The sequence below is a fragment of the Symsagittifera roscoffensis genome, chromosome 4 (assembly GCF_963678635.1).
Source record: "Symsagittifera roscoffensis chromosome 4, txSymRosc1.1, whole genome shotgun sequence".
NCBI lineage: Eukaryota > Metazoa > Xenacoelomorpha > Acoela > Convolutidae > Symsagittifera > Symsagittifera roscoffensis.
The window spans coordinates 52,999,759-53,024,037 of record NC_087065.1 but is presented as its reverse complement, the minus strand read 5'-3'; the positions used below and the strand labels follow the sequence as shown (position 1 = coordinate 53,024,037).

The 24,279-nt window shown below is 33.3% G+C and overlaps 1 protein-coding gene across 1 annotated transcript in view; it reads left to right on the top strand.

The window, feature by feature from the left end:
- The window catches only part of LOC134844655 (DNA repair protein complementing XP-A cells homolog), a 53,096-nt gene that overhangs the window by 272 nt on the left and 28,545 nt on the right, over positions 1-24,279 (top strand). Inside the window, exons 2-3 of the mRNA XM_063861453.1 lie at positions 5,659-5,760; positions 6,017-6,333. Of these exons, the coding sequence (XP_063717523.1) occupies positions 5,659-5,760; positions 6,017-6,333 (419 nt within the window). The remainder of the gene's footprint in view (positions 1-5,658; positions 5,761-6,016; positions 6,334-24,279) is intronic.

The window sequence follows — 24,279 nt, the reverse complement described above, 5'->3', positions numbered from 1 at the left end:
TTGACAGAAAAAGGTGACAACTCTTGTATTTTTTTTGCACCGTGGAAAAGACTCTTGTATTTTTTTTTGCACCGTGAAAAAGACCATACTCTTTTAAAAGTAATAAATTGAATAGAATTGAGAATGGGCGAATCTTATTTGAAAAGTGTTACAAAGTATTTTTCATCCATTTAAAACCCTTGGTTCTTGCTTTTGAAAAATCGGTTTTTCAGGAAATTATCAATTTTAGGAAAATAGATCCCAAAATCATAGTGCAAGGTGTTTAGTGTCACTCATTAATGACAATTTTTAAGAGCAGAGAACGAGGCTTTATTGCTCGGGGTGTTATGTGCCGCTATTTATTTTTAAATCTGCCTTTTTTGACGTTTTTGCTGCAGTCTAAAATATATTGATGCCCTGAGCTCATAATTGAAAAGTATGTTTCATCTGAATTTTTCATGAAATTCAAGAGACTTGAGTATAATGGGATTTGTACTAATTTGGCCAATTTGGGATAATGAAAGCGCGATTTTCACTAGTTTTCTATTTCTATGCGCATAGGAAGGGGGAAAATAAGTGAGCTAGGAATCATCTCAAATTGAGTTGATGCAAGTTAATATTTCGCGTTGTTAAATGAGAATTATATCACTCTGTGGGCAAGGCTGGTCAAAAATTGCTTGTAATTGCAATTAATAGAAATTTTTCAGTGCAATTAATTGATTTCCATTCCTGACCAATTACAATTAATTGATTGCGCTCTACCAATTAATTGCAATTATTTTTATCAAACGCATTTCTTAGAAACAACCGCACACTTCTCTGAAAATAATTTTTTTCTTCTTCATCAAACAGCAATTTTGTTTCAAAAATGTTCAGTACTGCAAAATATATATATTCTGATCTTCGGCAAATTTCTGATACGATTGTCTGATCTTCGGCAAATTTCTGTAAAGGCAGTTATTTCGGGAACCCAACAATAAAAACTGGTAGTGTGAACTGGGAAAATGTATAGGGAAATATATACTGGGAAAATGTCTAGCTTATCAGATTCGACTTTAGCAAAAACTATCGGAGGCGAATTAAAACCTAATTGAAACATTCAAGGTTTTGCTCTGATTTAAGAGCGGTCTATTTTATATTACGGGCATATGCTTATGAAATTTGGAAAAAAAATTGACATTATTTTCCACTGTTTTTTTTTTACTAGTTCACAATAAAAAATAAAGTTGGTGGGGATTTTAGCAGTCAGAATCAGAACAATTATAAAGTCAGATAGCTAACTTCTAACGCAGCATTGGCGATTAGCGACCGCTTGTTCCGCTGCGCTTCAATTCAACACGAGTGTTATTGTGCGCGTAAATCTTTGTTTTGCCGCTAACTTAGATTTGTTTTTTTTTGAAGTTGATAGTTTTGTTGACAAGTCGTGAGATAATTGTGTTAATTGGGGAAGCTTGGCCCCAAACTGAGCGTCTTTTTCAGTCTCAATCAATCATCCATCACTTAATTACGTTGGTCTGCTGAAAGACTCATTTTTCATTTTTTATACTAAAAGATTGGTCTGCTAAAAGATCGGTGTTTAGCCGATCGTTTAGCAGACCAATTGTGTAGAATAAAAACTGAAAATTTGGCCTTTTCATCTGACCAGCATAAAACAACTGACGCATAATTGAGTGAGAGGTCCAAACAGGTGCATAATTACAGGTTCAGTTTCCCTTATTAAACAATTATATCACGGTTTGTCAGCAAAACAAATTTATTTAGCGACAAACACTGATTCATGCAAAACCCTCATCGACGTTTGCTAAAGTTTTAGTTGATTACATTCTAAAGCCCAGATAATAAAATTGATGCATTCACAATGACATTATGAATTTGTCGATACACTTTTTTTCGATTATATATTTTCTAAGTAAAGTGAGTGCTCGAAAGCAGATGACAGAGAAAAAGAACAATGTTTTAATAAACAATGATTTGACTAGTGTGCTGAAAATAAATTAACTAATTTTTTTTCAGCACACTAGTGTGAAACAAGTCGAAACGCCAAATGTTCCTCATACCATAAACTTGTGTAGCCAATAGTTTTTCCTTGTTGAGTGATCATTTTTTATGCTGGTACTCATAAAATGCTTGGAATGTATGTTCAGGGCTGTCCCTCAACTACTCACTTGAACGTATTTTTTTTGTGTTCTCAGGCGTTTTCAAAAATTAGAAATATAAGCCGAAATTAAGCAGTGACATAATCTTCGATTTCCTTGTTTAAATCGAAAACTTGAATAACAATTTATGAATGTTCCTCAGTTCTTATGCAAAAAGCAAAAAACATGAAATTTTGATCTACGGTTGTGCATGATTCAATTGGTCACCAAAAACCCAAAAACAGCCGACAGTGGATAATCATTGAGCAGTTTTTCAAAAATTCTAAAAAACTTAATTATTTAAAATTCAAATATTTTTGTTAATTTCCTAGAGGCGAACCAAAAAATCTTGCATATTCATCTGCTATCAGCATGTCAACCTCCTATCACAGGGCCACCAAAAATAATTGTCTTTCACTTTTTCTGATTGTAAAAAAATCATACCTATCGAGGTTAGGCGTTTGTGGGTCATATGGCCCCATTAACTGTCCTTTCCGGGTCTCATTTTTTGTCGCTAACGATGTTTTGCTCATTATATGTTAGTAATTGACCGGAGAAATTAATTCTTTCTTTCTGTCTTTCAAATGTAAATGTGATGCTATCACTGAAAATCACATGTTAGCACTGCTCAGGAACTGTTAGACGTCGAAGTTCCCAATGAAGTATTTAGTATCTTCGATTTATTTAATTCTTCTTTACTATGCGAGACCCAATGAAAAGGGTCTATGCTCCTCTCACTTAATCAATACAAGGTCACTAAAGACACTTTTCAAAAAAATATATATTAGGCGAAGGAATTAGATCTTCTAGCAGATTTAGAAAAGTTTTATATTTACAAACTTAACTGACGTGTCAACGCTGTTGAAATTTTTAATTTCAGCGATAATAAAGAATTTAAGGACATTTTTAAATAAAGTTTCGAATGTTTGTTCGCCTAAGTTACTCACATCAAGGGCGTTGACTAACAGACCCTATCAGCTCATACTGATTCCTAGTCGAATACGATAATTTACACATGTTCATTACGTATAATTTTCTACGCTTTTAGTTTTTCTACGAGTTCAGACTGTTTTTACAACTTTTTAAACTTTTTACAAAATCAGATTTTTTTCCGGCTCAACTGCTGTCTGCTCAAAGATTGTCAGCCTTTTTTACGCTTCCTAAGTTGTGTTCAGTTGCTAATTTGAATTGCAAATGTCTTGCTTTGTATTTTGCCTCGAATTCTTGTGTGATAAAACTGGTATTATGCAAGTTTATGGGATTGGGTTTTTTGAGACCCTTTGGAAAGTTTTACCACTTTTTGCAAAAATTTTAGTTGTTCCTCCAAATTTCTTCTACCATTTTTTAAAAAAAAGATTTATCTATAGAAAGACGGCCTATATTCATGTGTGCCTGCATACTCCCCTGGTCTGTTTTTGCTTTACCCCTTTGTCTGCAGCCTTCGAAAAATTCTGTGGGGTGAATCTTTGACCAATTTTTTTTTCCTCAAAAACTAATTTACTAAATCTGGGATTTTAGTTTCAAAAAGTAAAACGGATTTGAGAAGCTCTCCTATATAAGCGGCTGTGCCCAAACTTATTTTTACACAAAAGGTATGGTCTTCAGAATAGTCAAGTTTTTTGATTTTTTTGACGGTTTCTCGAGTTTTTTAACATTTCTCAAGACTAACATCCCAAACTTGAGATTGTGGGTTTAATAGAGATAACAGGTAGTGGGAATTTCCCCTTTCTTTAGCGGCCACTCAAAAACTTTATCGTCCTCGGAAAAGTCAAATTTTTGATTTTTTGAGAGTTTTTCTAAACTTAATGATTTTACCGAACAGTGCCCTCCCATATCTGAATTTTTAGGTTTTATCTAAAGAACGGGTTGTTTGAATTTCCTTTGCATACGAGGCTACGCGCAAATATTTTCAACGCAAAAATTTATGGCCTCGGAAAAGTCAAAATTTTGATTTTTCGACCTTTTTTCGGATCTTTTTGACTTTTCTCGAGAACCCTTCAACTAAACGTGGGTTTTTGGGTTCAAGCGAAATTATAGGTTGGATTAATCTCTTCTGCATAAGCGGTTACGCCCATTTTTCTTGAAACAAAAGGCTATGATTCTCGAAACTTTCTATTTGTTGACCGTTTTTTGGACTTTTCTCGATAGCTATCCTACCAAATCTGATATCATAGGTTTAATCGACACAACAGGTTGTTGGAAGCCGACCTGTATAATTTGCTACGCCCAGTTTCTCTAGAAAAAAGTTATGACCTTCAAACAAGTGAACGTTTTGAAACATTGACTTTTTGGGATTTTTTTGATGCCACTCGAAAATTACCGTGCCAATTATCAGTTTACGTGTTCAATCGAGAAACTAGATTTTGGGAATCTTCTCTACTTTACTGGCCACGACCTGCTTTTAGCAGCAAAAAGTTATGAATTTTGTAAAGTCAAGTTTTTGAACTTTGACCGTTTTGTAGAAATTTTTTGTATTATCTTAAAAACTACCCTGTCAAATCTGAGATGAAAATTTCAATCTAAAGAAATGGTTGCGCGAATTTTTCCTGTAGAAGCGTCTACACCTGATTTTTTAAGGTTATGTCTTTGGGAAAATTCTAAGATATCAGAAATTATTACTCTCCTTTATTTTATTAGAGAAACAATTAAGGTTTTGTGCAAAGTCCAATTTTTGAGTTTACGCATTTCGTCCCGCATCAGTATAACAAATTCGAAAAATATCAATATCAAACACATACCTCCAGCTTTAGCTGGGCTCTAGATGTCCTTCATCGAGATATACGAAAATTTTGCTTCACCTAGTTTGTTTCGACAATTTTTTTGACATGATTTTTTATGATTGTGTTGTATCACAAGTGGTGCGAAGCTCTGCTTCGCATCTGTGTAATAATAATATAAATTGAGATGTACATAATAGTTTTCCCGACCCCAAATTGGTAAATTAAATTCTTAAATCTATTTGATTTGAAAAATCGAAGCCTTGCTAGTGAATCGAGCTCAATTAATTGTCTTGTTCTGAACTGCTAAGATACAATACATTTTGTTGTGTCATTGAGGATTTTTAGGTTTTTCCGTCAGAAGGTTCAAAGTTTTGTTGAAAAATTGAAATTTAGTGAAAATTAAAACGGCAATATTAAAAACATTAGTAACTCAACTCTCGCTAAAACGAATAAATCCATCGGTGGTTTTACAAGCGTAGTTTGGGCTCCTCAAGCAGTCGCTTCATGGAGTAACCAGTGATTCTACATCCTTGTGGATGTGGACAGGTTTGCAATTTTTCGTTAAATAATCATCTTTTCCAGAGATCCCTTTTGGTTATAGAAATTGTATTTGTTTTGATGATTTTAAGTTAAACCAGAAGCAAATGAATGAAACCAGAACAATAAACGAAAACCAAAATTACAATTTTACCCATCCTTTGCCAAATTAAATTGAATTGGCTAATGCGGTTCATCAGTCTAAAAAAGAAGTTTTATTGATGGGTCAAATTAATTGTTTCAATTAATTAACCGCTTCCATCTTTGTCGTGTGGGCGGGGCTCCAGTTGAAGCCAAAAAATCTAAGCAGTCCACAATTCTGTCTATGCGAGATAGTGGCGGTGGTTTCTTCATAGAGGAGCGAGAGCAACTTGCTGAAAATGGCGAGGGTATGAGTGTATTGATTCTGCGATTTTTTTTTCCCGATTTCCATCCAAATTTTTTCATTGAGAAGACCTTTTCAAGTAAAGAACTTACTATGTTGAAAAAAAAATTGGATATTTTTTATGCTCTGTTTATTGGCAATAGTTGAAGTTTAAAAGTTCGAGTCAGTTTGTGCTTTAAAAATTGAACAAAAAAACGGGTTGCATACTAGAATACTGGATCTTGCAGCATTCAATGTACTGGATGTTTTTCTATTTCTAGCTGAAGCTCCAGAAATCCCTAATTACACTCCCTATGAAACGCATATGACCTTGGGATCCAAGGAAACTCCGTGCGTGCAATGTCGGAAAGGGTTCCATATATCACACCTTTTGGACAAATTCTCTCATCCTATTTGTGACACTTGCTATGAGGAGGACAAAGACAAGTTCCCTCTCATAACTAAGACGGCGGCTAAGTCCAAGTATGTCCTGAGAGACGGTGACTTCGAGAGAGATGGTACTGCTCTCAAGTTCATAGTGAGGACCAACCCCCACAACCCTAGATGGGGTCAGATGAAGCTGTTTTTGGAGTCGCAGGTAGGGCAAATTTAAGCTCATAAGATACCTATCTAAGTTTTCCGGTCCTTTTTTTACGGGTGTTAATGGTGGTTTTATACTACGAGTTTTTTCCAGCTTAAGTGGCACGCTTTCATGTTTAGTTGCAGAATATGTGTGCATATAAACAGCGATTATTTAATTCGTTTCGATGATTTAATAAGACGTTTTGAGTTGTTTAAAAAATACTTTCCGGAAGATATCAGTACCCTGAGTTGAAAATCAATTACTCATTTCACATTCGATTATTTTTTGAAGTAATATGTAACTGATAATCGCCAGTTTGGGATGATTTAAGTGCGATACATTTCGTTTTTTTTTTACGGTGTACGTGGCAAATGAATTCGGCTCAGAAATAGTTCCTTTTTCGATCGAGCAAGCTATTTATTCAGTGTCATCTAATCTGACTTCAATTATTTCAATACCATAATTTCATGCCATTTAGATCTGCAACAGTTTCAATGTATGAAAATTCCACTACTTCTTAAGTGTCAATGAACATATAGGTCGTGATGATTTCTTTGTTTTTTTTCATGATTAAGTCTGAAAATTTGTATACGCTCAAATTTGATTTTTCGTAAATTGACTATTAATTTCTTCTGATTTCATGTTCAGTTTTCCTTATTTGAAAGGTGAGAAAACCATTTTTGAACATCATACATGTAAATGTCAACGTGATCGACTTCTAGTTTTAATAGTAGATTTTAATATTTAGATTTCCCGGCGAATGATTCAGTTTTGTCATAACCTAATGAATCAGTTTTGGCGTATTGGGTTAAGTTTATCAAAACCTTTCAATCCCAAATTGTTCTCAAAATTCGATGAGCTTTAAATGTTTAAATATTTTTGTTTGATATTCGAAAGGTACGTTTTTTCAAAAAACAAGTCAATATGTTTTTCTGTTTCCTTGCATTTATTGTTACTTCTGCTATATTTTGTTAACAGCACCTGGTCTTCACTTATTTTGTTTTTATTAGAGTTCACCTCAGCGGTTCTCACCTCAGGATAATCAAAGTTATTGACCACCTATAATAAGACTTGTCATTGCAGAAACTTACTTGATTCAGTTTTTCGAGTGAATTGATATTTGGAAAAAGTTGCTTTTCTAGATTTAAAAATCGCGGGACATAATGGTTGCCTAGGAGAAAAAAATTAAATCATTTAGTTCATGTTTTTGTCTCTATAGTTTTGTTTAAACTTTGTTGACAGAAACTTTTTAATATGATTATTTCTCAGCCACCTGAAAAACGTATTAAAACAATATCTCAATTCGCGTTTTAAATCTTCTGTATACTGGCTATTTAACTCTAGAATAATAATAGCGATAATGGGACGCTCTTTCAAGAATTGAATTTTGTTCCAATAATTTCAAAAAAGCTGCGGAACGGGACGGACTCGATCTGTCTGGAAGATCAACATTACCTGAAGAAAATTTTTCAAAAAACTGAGGAAATGTTTCATGCTCACTTCACTCCAATCGAGTTAATTTTTTGAAACTCATTTATGTCTTTTTTGTTCAAAACTTTTGAGCTCGTAGTGGCTGTGGTTTTTTTCTTCAAGCAACATTACGAGGCCAAACTGTGCATTGTAAGCGGATTCCGCAACAGGCCCAAATCAGTTTTGTCGCGGAATCCGCAATATTGCTACTTTTCTTTGATCTTCTGTTTTGGATTCCACAAACAAATACCTAAAACACTGTACTGTTCAACATTCCTCCAAAAATAATAGAATTTGCGGAATCCGCAACCGTATATTCGGAATCCAGAACAGTTTGTGGAATCCACACACAAATAATAAGACATGTGTATAGTTGAATTGAGCTGTTACGGAATCCTCAACTGTAAGCGGAATCCGCAAACTAAAAGTGGAATGCGCAAATTGTAAGCGGAATCCGCAAACTGTAAGTGGAATCCGCATTTTGTTTGCGGATTCCGTTTACATATATGTGTGTAGTAGCTTTTAAAACCATATCTTTTAATTACTACGTTGACCAGCTACCAGTTGGAATGCCAAATGTTTGATCTTAATTCCTGTCAAACACCCAACTTCGATCTCAAATCTTGTCGAAAATATCCAACTTCGATCTCAATTCCTGACAAACACGCAACTTCGATCTCATCTCAATTCCTGTCAAACATAACCAGCTTCAATCTCACTTCCTACAAAGGTTGACTTCGATCTCAATTCTTTTAAACTTATTCATCAGTTCATTTTGAGCCATTCAATGAAAATAAAAGTTTTAATTTAGCCATTTTGAAGTGTTTTCAAAATGCGAAACCAGAACATAGTTAAATAAGGCAACATTTTCAGGACTAGATATTCGTGTTTTTGAACTTAAAGTTTCATTCTGCTGTATTTCAAGTTTTGGTAAGTCTTATCTGAAACCAACAATTTACTCAAATTAATTAAAAATAGATCATTCACTACCTTTGAACAAAATGAATTGAGTTCACGCTCCCAAATACTGAATCTCAAATACAAAATCCCAAATACTGAGTCTCAATTACTGAATCCCAAATACTGACCTAATTTGGCGATTTGTCAGCCCAATAATGAATTAACCCACTTACCGAATTAACCCAATGAATTTATTCGGTGTTGTGTTTCGAAAACTATGATCCCAAAAACTGCCTGCAAATACTAAAGTAAGACATCCATCGATTTAGTTGACCAATGTTTTAAGATTTGTAGGTGGATTCCGCTGACAATGGTTAAGCCCTTGCTTTTAAATTCCGCAAGTGCATATGCAAGTTCAGTAATAAACAAATTTCTGAATTCCTTTACAATTTGTGGATTCCGCTTACAAATTTTGCGGATTGCACTTACATTTTCGGATTCCAATTACATTTTGCGGAATCCGCAACAAATTAAATGTGCCGACAAAATTTACGTTACAAGTATATGTACGCGGAATACACGTAAATGTTGTACGTGGAATCCACTCACTTTTTGGAACATGTTTAACTACTTGTCTCTGGAATCCAGGAACAAACAGACACAAAATTATGGGGGTTTAAAGATTGCCATTTTGGCCAATTTGGGACAATCAACGCGCGATATATTTCGCGATGTTTAATCCGTCTTAGAAATTGTTTTAAATTGGTTGAAAGAAGCTCATTGGCCATAGTTGATTTGTTATTAGGAGCGAAATCCATCACTTTGTTTCTTATATGGCGTGGGGAGATGATTTCCAAAAAAGTCTCAATTTTTAATTTTTTTTTTTCATTTTTTAATTACATTTAATTTTTTCTTGTTATTACTGCTCTGACTGCCTGCTAGACCTTAAAAGGTAGTCGGAACAATCAGGGCTTCGCCCTGATACGAGTAGTCTTCTTTTTCAGTTTTAAGTCGATAATATCGACTGTATTTGTGATGTGGTCTTTGAAGTAGATCTTTTTTTTAAAAAGTTAGATTTTAATAATGTCTTGAAAAAGATTAAAATGATTGTGTTTGAGTTATGTAGTTCAATATTTTAGATTGAACTGTCATACCTTGAAATTGAGAAAAACTCTTTTGACTTAATAATGCCTCGTAAGACCAAATCTCATACATCTCATTTTTTTGATCGGAAATAAGATTTTTGAAATTACTCGAAAACTAGATTTTCATGAACGGTACATATTTTATGTTTTCTGGTGTTTGCAAACATTTTTCTGATACATCACAAATTATTGTTTCGTTTTTCGTAACGAAAGTAACGGAATATTTGTGCTCGGGATGGTTTTTTTTTCATCCGACAAACTTCGACTTTTTTGACCAATTTTTTTTATGTCATTAAACAGCTATTGTTGTCCTGAGCTTGAATTTCAAAGGGGGTTTCATCTGTGATTATTTTTTTTCGCAATTAACGCGTAAGCGAAGATTTAATCCGTCTTAGCAATCGTCTCAATGTGTTGAAGGAAGCTTATTTGCAACAATTGATTTGCTTTTATGAGCGAAATCTATCATTTTGTACTTTATATGGTGTGTGGGGGATGATTTTTACAAAAAAAATCTCAAATCAAAAAAATAGTTTCATTTCATTAAATTTAAATTTTCATGTTATTACTGCTCCATAGCCCTTAAAAGGTAGTCGGATGATTCAGGGCTTCGCCCTGATACGAGTAGTTTTGTTTATTCTGATCTCAATCCTAACTGTATAAAGTTCTATGTGCCGAGATAAATCTAATCTTCAATATATTGTGCATGCAGCTTTAGGCAACTAATGTTACTTTTTCTTTGGCGTGGGTTTGACATTTTGGCTTGCGAATGTTAAGCTATTTTTGTTTGATGACTTATTGTTATTGTCTTACTTCAAACTTTATCGCCTTCACATTTTCAACTTTTTTCTGATGCGCCCTTATAAAATGTTTTTCGATGCTCTTAATTGTTAATTGAAAGAGAATTCGGTTAAACTTGTACTATTTGATAGAAGGAAATCAGTACAGAAATCTAATAACTTTAGTGAGCCTACCATTGAAGTTTGTTCTAATTATAAAAACTTGTTTGTACAATTTTTAGAAATCAAAATTGTTTTTTTTTCAAGCTTCTGATGGTTGGATCAGAAGATAAAATCTGAGCGCTTTCATCGCGGTTTGCTATAATTATAACAATTCATTTCATCAGTGGTTGCACGTTTCATTTCTGCTCACTGCAGTTGAGGAAGTCACTGCTAGCCCAATTTTGAATACAGGCGCTGATCTAGGATTATTTTGAGTTGGGGGATCGGCTTTGAGTAATTTCTAGAAATCTTTGTCCTTCTTTTTCAGTGCGGCCAATTTTTTTCCAAACTTAAAGAACCTGATTTGACTTTTTGCGCCGCTGGTGAGTTTTTGAAAAAAATAGGCCAAAAACAATTTTAAGGCACTTCGTGGAATGTTTTGATGAAAAAGAAATCGCTTTCTTAGAAAAATTTGGATGTTTATTTCATAAATGTTTACTAAGCGCTCATTGCTGGTTGAATGCTTAGTAATTTTATCCTAAATTATAAGTCTCACCTTGATCGTCAAATTGTCTTGACAAAAAGTAGAGTAGAAACAATAGTTAGAAAAGGTATGAATTAATTAGTTGGTTAGATACAAAGCACTGGGTTATTAGATTATATAAACGAATCGAACAGCTTAAAGAAATACACCTATGAGGGGAGGTTGAGCTAATCTTATTTTGTTCATCAATATTTTATCTTCTTAATAAGGTCGATGGCTGATTAGTATGTATGGTTGCCCTTGATTTTGTCCAAGTCAGCACTTCTGGTTGGGTAGTCCTTTGGGTACTTGTAGTCCAGACTTCCTCAGGTTTGGTTATCTCGAGTATCTCGATTTATAATTTTATCGAACTTAAATGAGAATTTATTCTCTTTTTATAAGTGAAAAGGGCTAGATTAATTTTATTGTTAGGGCAGAAAAGAAAAATTATTTATTTTTAAAAGATCTGACTGAAGAGAACTGACTTGCTGCTTACTGAGCAAAATGAAACACTGAAGATTTCAGGCCAGTCCTTTTGCTCATAAGCATAAACCGGCGGCTGATTCAATCATTAATTATTCAGGTTTCACCTGCTCCTTTGTTCTCCCTTTTTAATAAGGGAATTTTCAACTAGTTTTTATTTGATTTTTTCAAATCAAATATCTTCAACTTATTAGTCACCTTTGATAAAAACCGCAGCCTTCAGTTTGTCTTATTAAAAATTCATATTACTCTCTCTGATGCATCATATTGCAGGTGCACCTCTGCTTAATCAAAGCAAGGAGAATTTCAGTGCAGCCGGCAAGACTGCTAAATATTTATCCAGTGTGTTTCAAGTTAAGTTAAAAGGGACGTTTTAATAATCGCCGCCCTTTTAAAATATTGAGCATGAAAAAATGAGAAAAATTGGACAAGTATTTAAAAAAGAGTGGATTTTCACAACAAGATTTTATAGTCCTAATAAGAGTAAATCAGTCAATATCTGATTTAGTGAAAAGAGGCTTTAATTTAAATGGCACGCTCCAATTTAGAATTGGGTCGTTAAATAAACAATTAAGACAATGGTCTTATGTGTGTGTGTGTAGTATTTCGCAATACTACAACTCACCCCTTTTTTTAGAAAATTAAGCTGTTCGATTCTTACAGTTACCATGGTGAAAATCTAAACACTTTACTGGTTAAATACTATAGTTATAAAATTTAAAGAGAACATCAAACGAAAAAGTTATAAAGATAAGTTAGGTTTTATCTAGAGCTTCCTTCCGGATTCAAGCTCCACGTTGTATGATCTGAGGATCGCTATCTTCCTTTGTGAAGCCTCGAGTTTTTGTTGCAACTTCACGATTTTCTTCTTTTTGATCTTGTTCTTGATTCGTAGTCTGCTCATTCCGTCCGTAAGTTGTTGAATGTCGTCCTGTTCTTCCTGTCTGTTTTTTACATGGTTCAGAAAAGCAGTTATTCCCTCGAACGGGATGGTGACTTGCGTGCCTCCTGCCTTGAGGATGTAGCCGTGTTCCTCCTTCTTCTTTAATTTCCAGAAGTTGTTTTCGTTCTTTATAACCACTTCTGGCTGGGTTATGAAGTCGATAGGCATCATCGTCTTTTCCATTGTGGTTGAGTAGACGACTTCAATGAACGACGGCAGTTTCCATCTGTTATAATTTTCCTTTATTGAGTACTTTAAACTCGTTATATATTTTGGATTTTCCGTATCCAATTTGGTTTCTCTGCACTTCTGCAGCTCCAATCTTTGGGTTAAACTGGGAAAGTTGCGAGGGTTCTTATTTAACCCGTCGTCCATTGACAAAGATTGAACTGCTACCGGTTTCCGTTGTTTCTTCCTGAGAGGCAGCTTTCTTTTAAATTCCTCTGGTGCAGAGTCTGCATTTCTGCAGTTCCAGTTTAAAACTGGGTCGTATTCCATTTTGCTAAACATCAATATAAAATGACCAAATATTCAAGATCCCGAATTACATTCGGATATTAAGGCTAATTATCAAATGTTTGAACAATGAAGGACAAAGTGTAAAATTGTATATATATATATATAAAAGGTGGAAAATATAATCTTGTGGTTTCACACAAACCCACCACGGAAAACAAATGAAGAAAGACAATCATGGTGTTTATTAACCACAGGAATACAAATGAAGAAAGACGATCATGGTGTTAATTAACCACAGGAATAAAGCATTTTCCGACACAGATAAGCTCAGATATTAAACTTATGTAGTTAAAGGAAAAATGGAAATTTGGGCATTAATTAACCCCTAATATAAATGTATGTCCACCTGGTTGTCATAACCAGCAATTTTTGTTACATTTTTTGATAGAAAAAAGAAAAGATTTAAATTAGAATCAAATCAAAATGAAATATCGTAGAAAAGGAAAATTAAACAGACAATTTGCAAACTGTATAGTTTTCAAAAAGATAAGTTTATTAGTTTCTCTTTGGTTTTAATCCTCTGCATCAATCCATGTTCACATCTTTAGTACAGAAAGTCATTCTGAACTTTATGATGCAAAAATTTAACATAAACAATCTTAAGGATGATGCAGTACAATTTTCAAAATGTTGCTTCTGAAAATTTGTTGTTTTTAAGGGTTTAAATGCCTGCATGTTGTGGATTTTGAACTACCGAATTGATATTTTGGCCAAATTGTGAGGAGCGAATCATAAGAGTCTCAAAGGCTGCAAACAGCCACCAACAAGCATTTGCGATGTTGAAAGAATATGGTACCATAATTTTAAAAAGGCTACATGAAGCCACCAACAAATGCTGGCATAAATCTGCGGCGGGTCGAGTCGAAAAACGTTTGTTCGCCCATTTTATGATAAAGAACATTGATGAAAATTTTACTCAATGTGTTGAGAAAAAAGGAGGTGATGTTTCCCTTTTTGATGAATTTCTTCTAGTTTGCATTTTGTAATTTGAAAACTACAAAGATAATAATTATTGTCATCGGTCCCTACTTGGGCCCTAAGAGGAATCCGATGGTGCAAATTAACTTCGCAGAATGGGTTTGTTACAATTTTACATTGGCTAGTTCTTTTATCAAAGGTTTCACTCTATTAATTCTCGTTATTGTACGTAGGGTAATTTGTCATTCCCTTAAGTGTAATACTGAATTTTCAGTTAATAAAACCGCCTGAAAATGAAATTATTATAGACTCTTAAAATTGTAATGTTTTAAACTCCTGGCTTTTTGCAATTTTTTTGCAAATATGTTGAAGTCGAAAAACTTTTTTTTTTTTCTGAGCCATTGGGTTCCGATCCCTCTATCTTTATTTGATAATGAGGATGGTCCAAAATTGTTAGCGTACTTGACTGTTTTCGATCTCGGTTAAGAATTAAATCCGTGTTCATGCTTTCTGGCATATCCTTTTGGGTGTCATACAGAACCGCTTTTCATTGTAGTACATTTGGAGGATAATATTCGTAATCTTATTGTTTAGTAATATTAAACAAAGTTTACTGCTCAGTATAAAAAATTTTAGGTAAACTTCACAAAATTTTAAGCGTTATAAAAGCTTTAAAGAAAATATTGTTTTAAAGCACAAAGAAACGGGTTTATTTTATTTCTATGTTTTCAAACGTTTGGCCTATTACACCTTTGTTTATATCTACTTTTGATTCTCTGGAATTTTTTAGTACGATAGGCATTGACTTAATTTCATTCCTACAATAAGTGCTTTTTGCATTGATGCCTTTTTGTTCTAAGGACTTATCAATTCTAAACGATGTTCCTAATTTGAAAACTATGCCTGCTGGAGAAATTGAAATTACGCTGGATGATTTTGGTGCAATAGTTATATTTTTATCGAGAAGTACATTTTGATAAAAACTTAGATATGGATAACTTTTGCTTCTTATAATACTAATAGGAACTGTTATATCTGGGTATTTTTTTAATTCTAAGTTTAAATTTGGAAAGTTTATTGATTTAATGTTGTGAGAAATGAAATCCATTCCTAATATATTTAGATCGCATCCGTTCTCGGCTGAAATCCATGCTTTGATTTTTACGGGATTATCAGTGTTTGTACCAAAAGTTGATTCAAAATTAGTATAACCTATAAGTTTAAGTTTTTCTCCATTTACAGCAACTGTGTTGGATCTAGATTTATTAAGCTGTAGAGGTTGTATTTTACAATATTGTTCATAACTGTCAAAATTAATAAGCGAACATGTTGCTCCAGTGTCTAGTAGAAATTGGGTTTCCAGACCGTTATTTTTATTTTTGTCTCCGACGGGATATTGGTATAAATTAATATATAATTGTATTTTTGGTTCGGACGGAGACTGATCTAGTTTCAATTAGCAAGTTCACACTCATTATCGGTATAGTCTCCTGGAATGTCATCATCACTAAAGTTGTGGATCTGGTAAGGTGAATGACAATCGTTATTTTCGTTGAAGGATTTTTCACTGTTCGAACTCTCACGCGGTTGAGAACTTTCATTGTAGTTTGACAAATGCCTGAATTCATGTTGAGAGTTTATGTCATTGAAATTGTTGTCTACTCTTGACCTACTCTTGCTATAGTTATGGTGACTTCTGTTTGAATTCTCTCTTAATTGAAGCGAGTTATAATTTTGCTCCTGTTGATCGTTATATTTAAAGCAGTGGCTTATCGTGTGGCCTGACATGCAACACCAGTTGCAAAACATTGGGTTGTTTTGTCTGTTTCTATGCTCATGTGGATTATAGGCTGCGTTTATTTTATGATCCTTCATTAGTCCTGTTAACTCTTTAAGTTGATTCTTTATTCCCTCTATTTCCAATTTATTTTCTATGCTACTGGATGCTGTTCCGATAAATTCACTACTTATTGCAAAACTTAAGTCTTTTGTAGCAATATGATTTTTTAATTGTTGCCAAGTTGCGGGTGGATTCTCAATTAGGAATTGATGAGCCTTTTGTTTCAAGCCTGGCGGGCTTAAGCCGCGTACAAAGAATTCCATTTTCTTTGATGTTCTTTGATCATCATTAAAAGTTGGATTAGGCCATCCACGGTCTACTGCAGTGCTTAATCTATGTATGTAGCTTTTAATGAATTCATCAGGTTGTCTTTTGATGTTTTCTGCTTCTATTCGTCTCCTATATTTATCCTTATCATCAGTGAATCTATCTATGAATTGATCTCTTATATCATTCCAAGGTAAGTTTGCTGCTAATCCCTGATACCATTGAGCGGCTGGACCTCTTAATATTGAACCAAATAAGGCTCTTTGTCTGTTATCATATGCGTCTTGTTCGTCACCTGCATCTCCTGGTCTAGTGCCTAGGGAAAATGCTATCTTTTTCTCTACTATATCAAGAAAATCTCTTGCATCTTCATTCGGATCTAAGCCGGTAAACTTTTCGAGAGCTAAATCTGGGTATGCTACTACGTTTGCCATTTTTGTTATATTCACTCAATGTTTTCTTAACAATATATAAAGGGTTTGGATGTGTTCTGTACTGATCAATTGTACGGACTAAAATATTTGTATTTAAGTTACAAGGAAGTTTGCTGGTTTCAATGAATACGAGTTTTTGTTAGATAGATCAATAGTGCTATGGGGTTGTTTAAGCTTTTTTAAGATAGAAGTTATCTCTGGGGTATTGCTGCTGGAAAGAATGGTTAATTCGTGAATATTTTTGTGTGGGTGTTTGGACAAAATTGTGATTTGATCTTTTTGGATATTGGTGATATACCAAATAATTTTTGTGGATTTATTTTTTAATTTTAGTTTTAAATTAAATGGTGTTGTATTTACTTAATAAAAGTTGGTCATAGCATTTTACATCCTTTTACGGACATAAATAATTATCTAGGGAATGATAAACAATATAAAAAATATTTAAATTTTTCTTATGAACTTGTTATGATTTTTAATTTTTGTGTTTTTAATAAAAAATGATTAAAATGCAAGTAGTTTTGTGCTTTGGTATATTATGATATCAAAAAGCAATCGGGAGTGAAGCAATTAATCGCTCTTTCGGTATACAAATTATGTTATTTGGTATTTTTATTTGCTGAAGAATTGTGTCAATTTCTGGAGTATTTCGTCGAAAGAAGACGTATAATTCGTGTTTATCTTCGTTAGGCTGTTTTGCTAGTATACTAATATGATTTTTTTCAGTGTTAGTGATATACCATATGATGTTAGAGACTTTATTTCCTAATTTGAGCTTTAAATTTATTGTACTGACGTCAATTTTAAAATGTGTTGACATTAATTTCCTGATGTTTGTTTTATTTTTCTTAAGCCAAGTTGTACTATTTGATTAGTATGTCTTAGAGTAATGAAAACCTCTTAAGAATTATTGAATATTAACAAAGGTTATTAATAATAAGATAAGGAAATAAAAAAATTTCTTTGGAAAAAAAATTTTTCTAAATTTTTTTCTAAGTTTTTCAAGTATTGTATTCGCTGAAACCTTAACTGAAACCTGAAACTTTGTTCAAGTGAAGTTTTGTTGATGCTATGGTATGGTTAACAATATAACTATATGCCTTTATTGGTTATTATTGGTTCAAAACTTAATTTTTTGGTTAAAAATTTTTAGAAAATTTTTTGACTGAAACGATAATCTGAAACCTGAAACTATCGTAGCTGAAGTTGAATTTTTTTAATCTTAAAATTTTCTATACGCTGTATTATATCTGGTTTTTGCTTTAACTTGCAAAAAGTTTCGAGAAAACCGAATCTTTTGATATCTTAAACTTAGTTTTTGAAAACTCAAACCTAAAACTCTTAAACTCTCTCAAACTCGGTGCATGAAAATAAAAAGTTGGTTTTTGATAGCTGGTTTAGTGTAAATTAGAATTTTGAACAGGTTTGTAACTTCAAAATCAAAAATTTGTTTGCGGAAACCTAAGTTTTTGGTGCTGAAACTATGATTTCTAGAACTGAAACTATGGTTTGACCACTTGGTTTTAGAGTTTTGAGATTGAAAATTTAGGTTGGTCTTTCTGATATATTTCTATTCCAGCAATCAAATTGCCAAAAAGATGAAAATTTTAACCTAAAACGACGATTTTAGTTTTCTGAAACTATAAGTTTGAGGGCTCAAACTAACACCTTCTAGAAGTTTTTTGAGTTTAAAAATTTGTTAGTGCATTAAGGATTCCTATTATCTTTCAATATTTCACAAAAATTTCACTTGGGAAGCAAGATTTTTGGGTCTGAAACCAAAAACACCAATTCTGAAACGTACGTTTCAGCCTTAGGAACCAAAATTTAAAATTGGTTTGGTGGGTTTTAACACCGTTAGTTTTCTCTAGAAAGTCCAAATTCGGCGTTCGGAGCTCAATTTTGAGACCAAAAACTCAATTTTTGTGTTCTGAAACCTGAAACTAACAAAAACGTACCATTTAAGACCAGGTTTTTGACTTATGGTATCCAAATTTGGGTTTGACTAGTTCAACTTTTGCTGTTTTACCCGAATCCGTTTACAGAAACTTGAAATTTTGACCGGAAACTATACTTATTTTAACTGAAACGTTTGACCCTATAACTGAAACCTAGACTGAAACCAAAAATTTTGGCTGGTAAAAATCAATTTTTTATTGCTTATGCTATCATATGAAACCTATTTTATCAATATAAAGTGGATGTGTCAGTGTTTTAAACTTAGTTTTTGTTGTAAAACCTGATATTTTTGTGCTGAAACTAAAACTTGGTGTTTGGTGTTATGTGGTTAACGTTTAAGATTGGTTTTAGTGCGTAATCTTATTGTTTATTAGGTGTATATTTAAACTGTGTTAAAAAAACTAATGATTTATTAAAAAACACTCAAATCCGTTCCTTCCTTTTTGGTTTTTGTTATTTTCTTCCTTAGTTTCAGTAATTGGTAGCTTTACTGATGGATGATTTAGGTTTAAGTTACGTTAAGGTGGATAGAATTAAAATGAGTTTAAGAAAAGTTGAGGATAAGCCTCGAGAATTGATGAAGGATTAGAATAAATAGCAACAAGCGTGGATGGTTTGAGATAATGTGATGAAGAATTCAATTTATCATACAATTTAGGGTACTCTTAGATCGCACATATGACCACTTAACCCCCTCGAAAAAATAATTGAAGATATTTAATAAGTTTTTGAGCACTTTAGTTTAATACAGAATTTCGTTAATTTTAGTGATGATAACTTTAAACTGAAGTTTTGGTATGTAATTAGTGGATTACTGGACAAAACGGGTATATCTTACTAGCGGACTTAGGCAGAGAACGATTCTTTCAGAAATTTTATATATTATTATAATAATAGATAATACTTAAGTTCATGAGCTAATGTCAGTTAGAAAGCCGTCTAATAGACCTCGAGATGGAGGGATATCGTGGGCGACTGCTAGCGCAGGGGATGCTTTCGCAAGAACCCTACTAGGAATATCTGTCAAGTAGAAGACAATGAAATTGTGTTTCTATCGAAAGATACCCATTGTCTCTGGCTTTTTGAGGTTGGAAACTAATCTGACAAATACTCACAGATCCTAATATTAATATATTTTTTTGAATTTTAAAAGCTGTTTCGAGTTTGTTGGAAAAAGAATTTCTTAAGGAGTAGTTCTCTGCTGCGGTCGCACCAGTTTTACTAAGCGCTCATTGCTGGTTGAATGCTTAGTAATTTTATCCTAAATTATAAGTCTCACCTTGATCGTCAAATTGTCTTGACAAAAAGTAGAGTAGAAACAATAGTTAGAAAAGGTATGAATTAATTAGTTGGTTAGATACAAAGCACTGGGTTATTAGATTATATAAACGAATCGAACAGCTTAAAGAAATACACCTATGAGGGGAGGTTGAGCTAATCTTATTTTGTTCATCAATATTTTATCTTCTTACTAAGGTCGATGGCTGATTAGTATGTATGGTTGCCCTTGATTTTGTCCAAGTCAGCACTTCTGGTTGGGTAGTCTGAATCGTCTTGCCGTAGTCCTTTGGGTACTTGTAGTCCAGACTTCCTCAGGTGTGGTTATCTCGAGTATCTCGATTTATAATTTTATCGAACTTAAAATGAGAATTTATTCTCTTTTTATAAGTGAAAAGGGCTAGATTAATTTTATTGTTAGGGCAGAAAAGAAAAATTATTTATTTTTAAAAGATCTGACTGAAGAGAACTGACTTGCTGCTTACTGAGCAAAATGAAACACTGAAGATTTCAGGCCAGTCCTTTTGCTCATAAGCATAAACCGGCGGCTGATTCAATCATTAATTATTCAGGTTTCACCTGCTCCTTTGTTCTCCCTTTTTAATAAGGGAATTTTCAACTTGTTTTTATTTGATTTTTTCAAATCAAATATCTTCAACTTATTAGTCCCCTTTGATAAAAACCGCAGCCTTCAGTTTGTCTTATTAAAAATTCATATTACTCTCTCTGATGCATCATATTGCAGGTGCACCTCTGCTTAATCAAAGCAAGGAGAATTTCAGTGCAGCCGGCAAGACTGCTAAATATTTATCCAGTTTGTTTCAAGTTAAGTTAAAAGGGACGTATTAATAATCGCCGCCCTTTTAAAATATTGAGCATGAAAAAATGAGAAAAATTGGACAAGTATTTAAAAAAGAGTGGATTTTCACAACAAGATTTTATAGTCCTAATAAGAGTAAATCAGTCAATATCTGATTTAGTGAAAAGAGGCTTTAATTTAAATGGCACGCTCCAATTTAGAATTGGGTCGTTAAATAAACAATTAAGACAATGGTCTTATGTGTGTGTGTAGTATTTCGCAATACTACAACTCACCCCTTTTTTTAGAAAATTAAGCTGTTCGATTCTTACAGTTACCATGGTGAAAATCTAAACACTTTACTGGTTAAATACTATAGTTATAAAATTTAAAGAGAACATCAAACGAAAAAGTTATAAAGATAAGTTAGGTTTTATCTAGAGCTTCCTTCCGGATTCAAGCTCCACGTTGTATGATCTGAGGATCGCTATCTTCCTTTGTGAAGCCTCGAGTTTTTGTTGCAACTTCACGATTTTCTTCTTTTTGATCTTGTTCTTGATTCGTAGTCTGCTCATTCCGTCCGTAAGTTGTTGAATGTCGTCCTGTTCTTCCTGTCTGTTTTTTACATGGTTCAGAAAAGCAGTTATTCCCTCGAACGGGATGGTGACTTGCGTGCCTCCTGCCTTGAGGATGTAGCCGTGTTCCTCCTTCTTCTTTAATTTCCAGAAGTTGTTTTCGTTCTTTATAACCACTTCTGGCTGGGTTATGAAGTCGATAGGCATCATCGTCTTTTCCATTGTGGTTGAGTAGACGACTTCAATGAACGACGGCAGTTTCCATCTGTTATAATTTTCCTTTATTGAGTACTTTAAACTCGTTATATATTTTGGATTTTCCGTATCCAATTTGGTTTCTCTGCACTTCTGCAGCTCCAATCTTTGGGTTAAACTGGGAAAGTTGCGAGGGTTCTTATTTAACCCTGAGTTTTTTCTCAAAAGGAGCATCGGGTGATTTTGAATTACTAATTTGCTTCTCTCACTCTTAGTAACAAGGCTCTATCCTACCTATTTGCCAAGTGAATATTGATTATCTGGTGCTTATACAATAAGGTAATCTTGAATGAGATCAGTTAACGAAAGAGGATGTAAACAATTAAAATAAAATACAGGTAAGTTGATATCTACAGATATAAATTCAGGAATCGATGAGCTTGTCTATAAGAGGTTGTTGATGATGGATATAGGCGGTCACACTATTCAACATTGGAATGGTTTCTGGCGTTTTTTAGTTTTTTGATCTACTCTTTTCTTCAAGCAAGATTTTAATTTGTGTTTTTTTTTTCATAAACAAAAGCACTGATGATTACACTTGCGATTCTAGTGTATTAGTACGAACCTTCTTTTTTAAACCAAAGTCGCAAATATTGGTTCCACTTTTGGTGGCACCTTTACGGCTTTTTGATAGCATGTACTTTGACATTCAAATAGTAATAATTGAACTCAGTGGATGCATTTTCAATTCATCAAACGAACCGAAAAAAGCTATTTGTTTCAAACAACATAAGAATAAAAAAACTAGATTTCAGAAATTTTCTAACTCAATATATCTCGCAATTTTTTGAACTGCATAATTTATACATAATGTGGCTTTCTGCTTTGCGATTTGTTTCAGGCAAAGTTAGTGTGGATGCCTTTAGTTTGTTATATTCCAAATTATTAATGGCAAAATTGAGTCTATTTGTATTTGGTGCTGAATGGCATTAGCAATCTTATATATTAATTTTTTTCAGCATAAGACCTAATGTTTGTGGGGCTATCGAGCGCAACGTTTAAAAATGCGTTGATCAGAACGTCTAAGAATCATTCACAGAACCATCGAATATTCTAAAATCTGGAGTATTCTAGAATTCTTTTCTAAAAAAGTGCGAAACTCTGTAAACAAAATAAATTTGATTCAACTTCAAGGCTAGACATTATATTCTTACGTTTTCTCAAAAATTTCCGCGTTCAGAGATTCATTTCTGTCTGAAACGAATAAGCTAGCAGCAACCTCCATGCTTAGAGAAACTAATTTTTTCAAGAACGGATTCGGTCTTTGAATTAATTGAAATTTTTTCAAATTTTCATAACTTGAATAGCTTGCCTAGAAAAGCCTGAACTTTTCACGAACCGATTCTGTCTATGGAAAAACTTGATTTGTTTCTTAGTTTGAATAGCTCGCTCGAAAGTTTTTCATGAACTAACCTGAAATATTTCAAAGATTAATATAACGGATAGCTTGCTTACAAAACTTATCTTTTTATGAACCGTTTTGTTTTTTGAAGTAACTTGAAATAATTCAAAGTTTCATAGGTTGAGTAGCTTGCAGAGAAAACTTGAAACTTTTGCAAACTGATTCAGTCTATGAAACAACTTGAATTTTTTATTAGCCTGAATAGCTCGCTGAAAAAACCTCAAACGTTTCATGGACCGATTCCAATTTTCAATGCTTGAATTGCTTCAATAGCAAATTTTAGTTGTTGCCATGCAAATTTTAAAGTTTCCTAGCTTCTTTAGAAAACTCAATTCTTGCGAAGTGATTGGCGCTTTGGAATAACTTAGATTATTTCAAGTTTTCGTAGCTTGAATAGCTTGCTTAGAATTCGGTATATGGAATAGTTTGATTTATTACATTGCTTGAATAGCTCCCTGAATACATGTCGGTCCATGAAATAAATTGAAATAATTCGAGTTCTCATAGCTTGAATAGTACTCAAAATTTTGCGAATTGTTTCAAGTTTTCGCGAACCAATTCGGTCTAAACAAATTTCAATTTCCTCAATTTTAAAACTTGAATTGCTTGCGTAAAAAAACATGAACTTTTCGCGAACCGATTCGGTCTATAAAAAATTTTCAACTATCCCAATTTTTCATCACTTGAATTGAATGGCTTCAAAAAAAGTTTTTTGTGCCATTTGGTACCCTTCCTGAAGCAACTTGAAATATATCGAAGTTTCATAGCTTGCCTAGCAAATTTCAATTTTTTTGCGAACCGATTTGAATTAAGAAACAACTTACTTTTTTTCATCTTATAGTTTGAACAGCTGGCTGCAAAAGGTTTTTTTTTCTTCAATTCTGTTCGATCTTTAAATTCCTCTGAAGTAATTTCAAGTTTCATTGGCATGAAATGCTTGAATCGAAAAATTTTATTTGGCATCTGATTTCCTTTTTTTCAAAGTTTTTTTAGCATAAAAAGCTTGCAAAGAAAAATTTGAACTTTTTGTCATCCACTTCTCTTCATGAAATATCATGAACTTTTTTCAAGTTTCATAGCTTGACTTCCTTGTCTAAAAACTTTTTGCAATCTATTTGGTTTAAGAAGATTTTTTTTTGAGAACCGAATAGATCTATGAATCATTTCAATGTTTTTTAAAAATTGTCTGATGTTTCATAGCTTGACTGGCTGGATCAGAACAACAACTAACTTTTTGCGAGCCGGTTGATAACTGAAGACACGGGCTTGCTAGTTGTTATCATATCTAGCTGCTTTATTCGTGACTAGTGTTT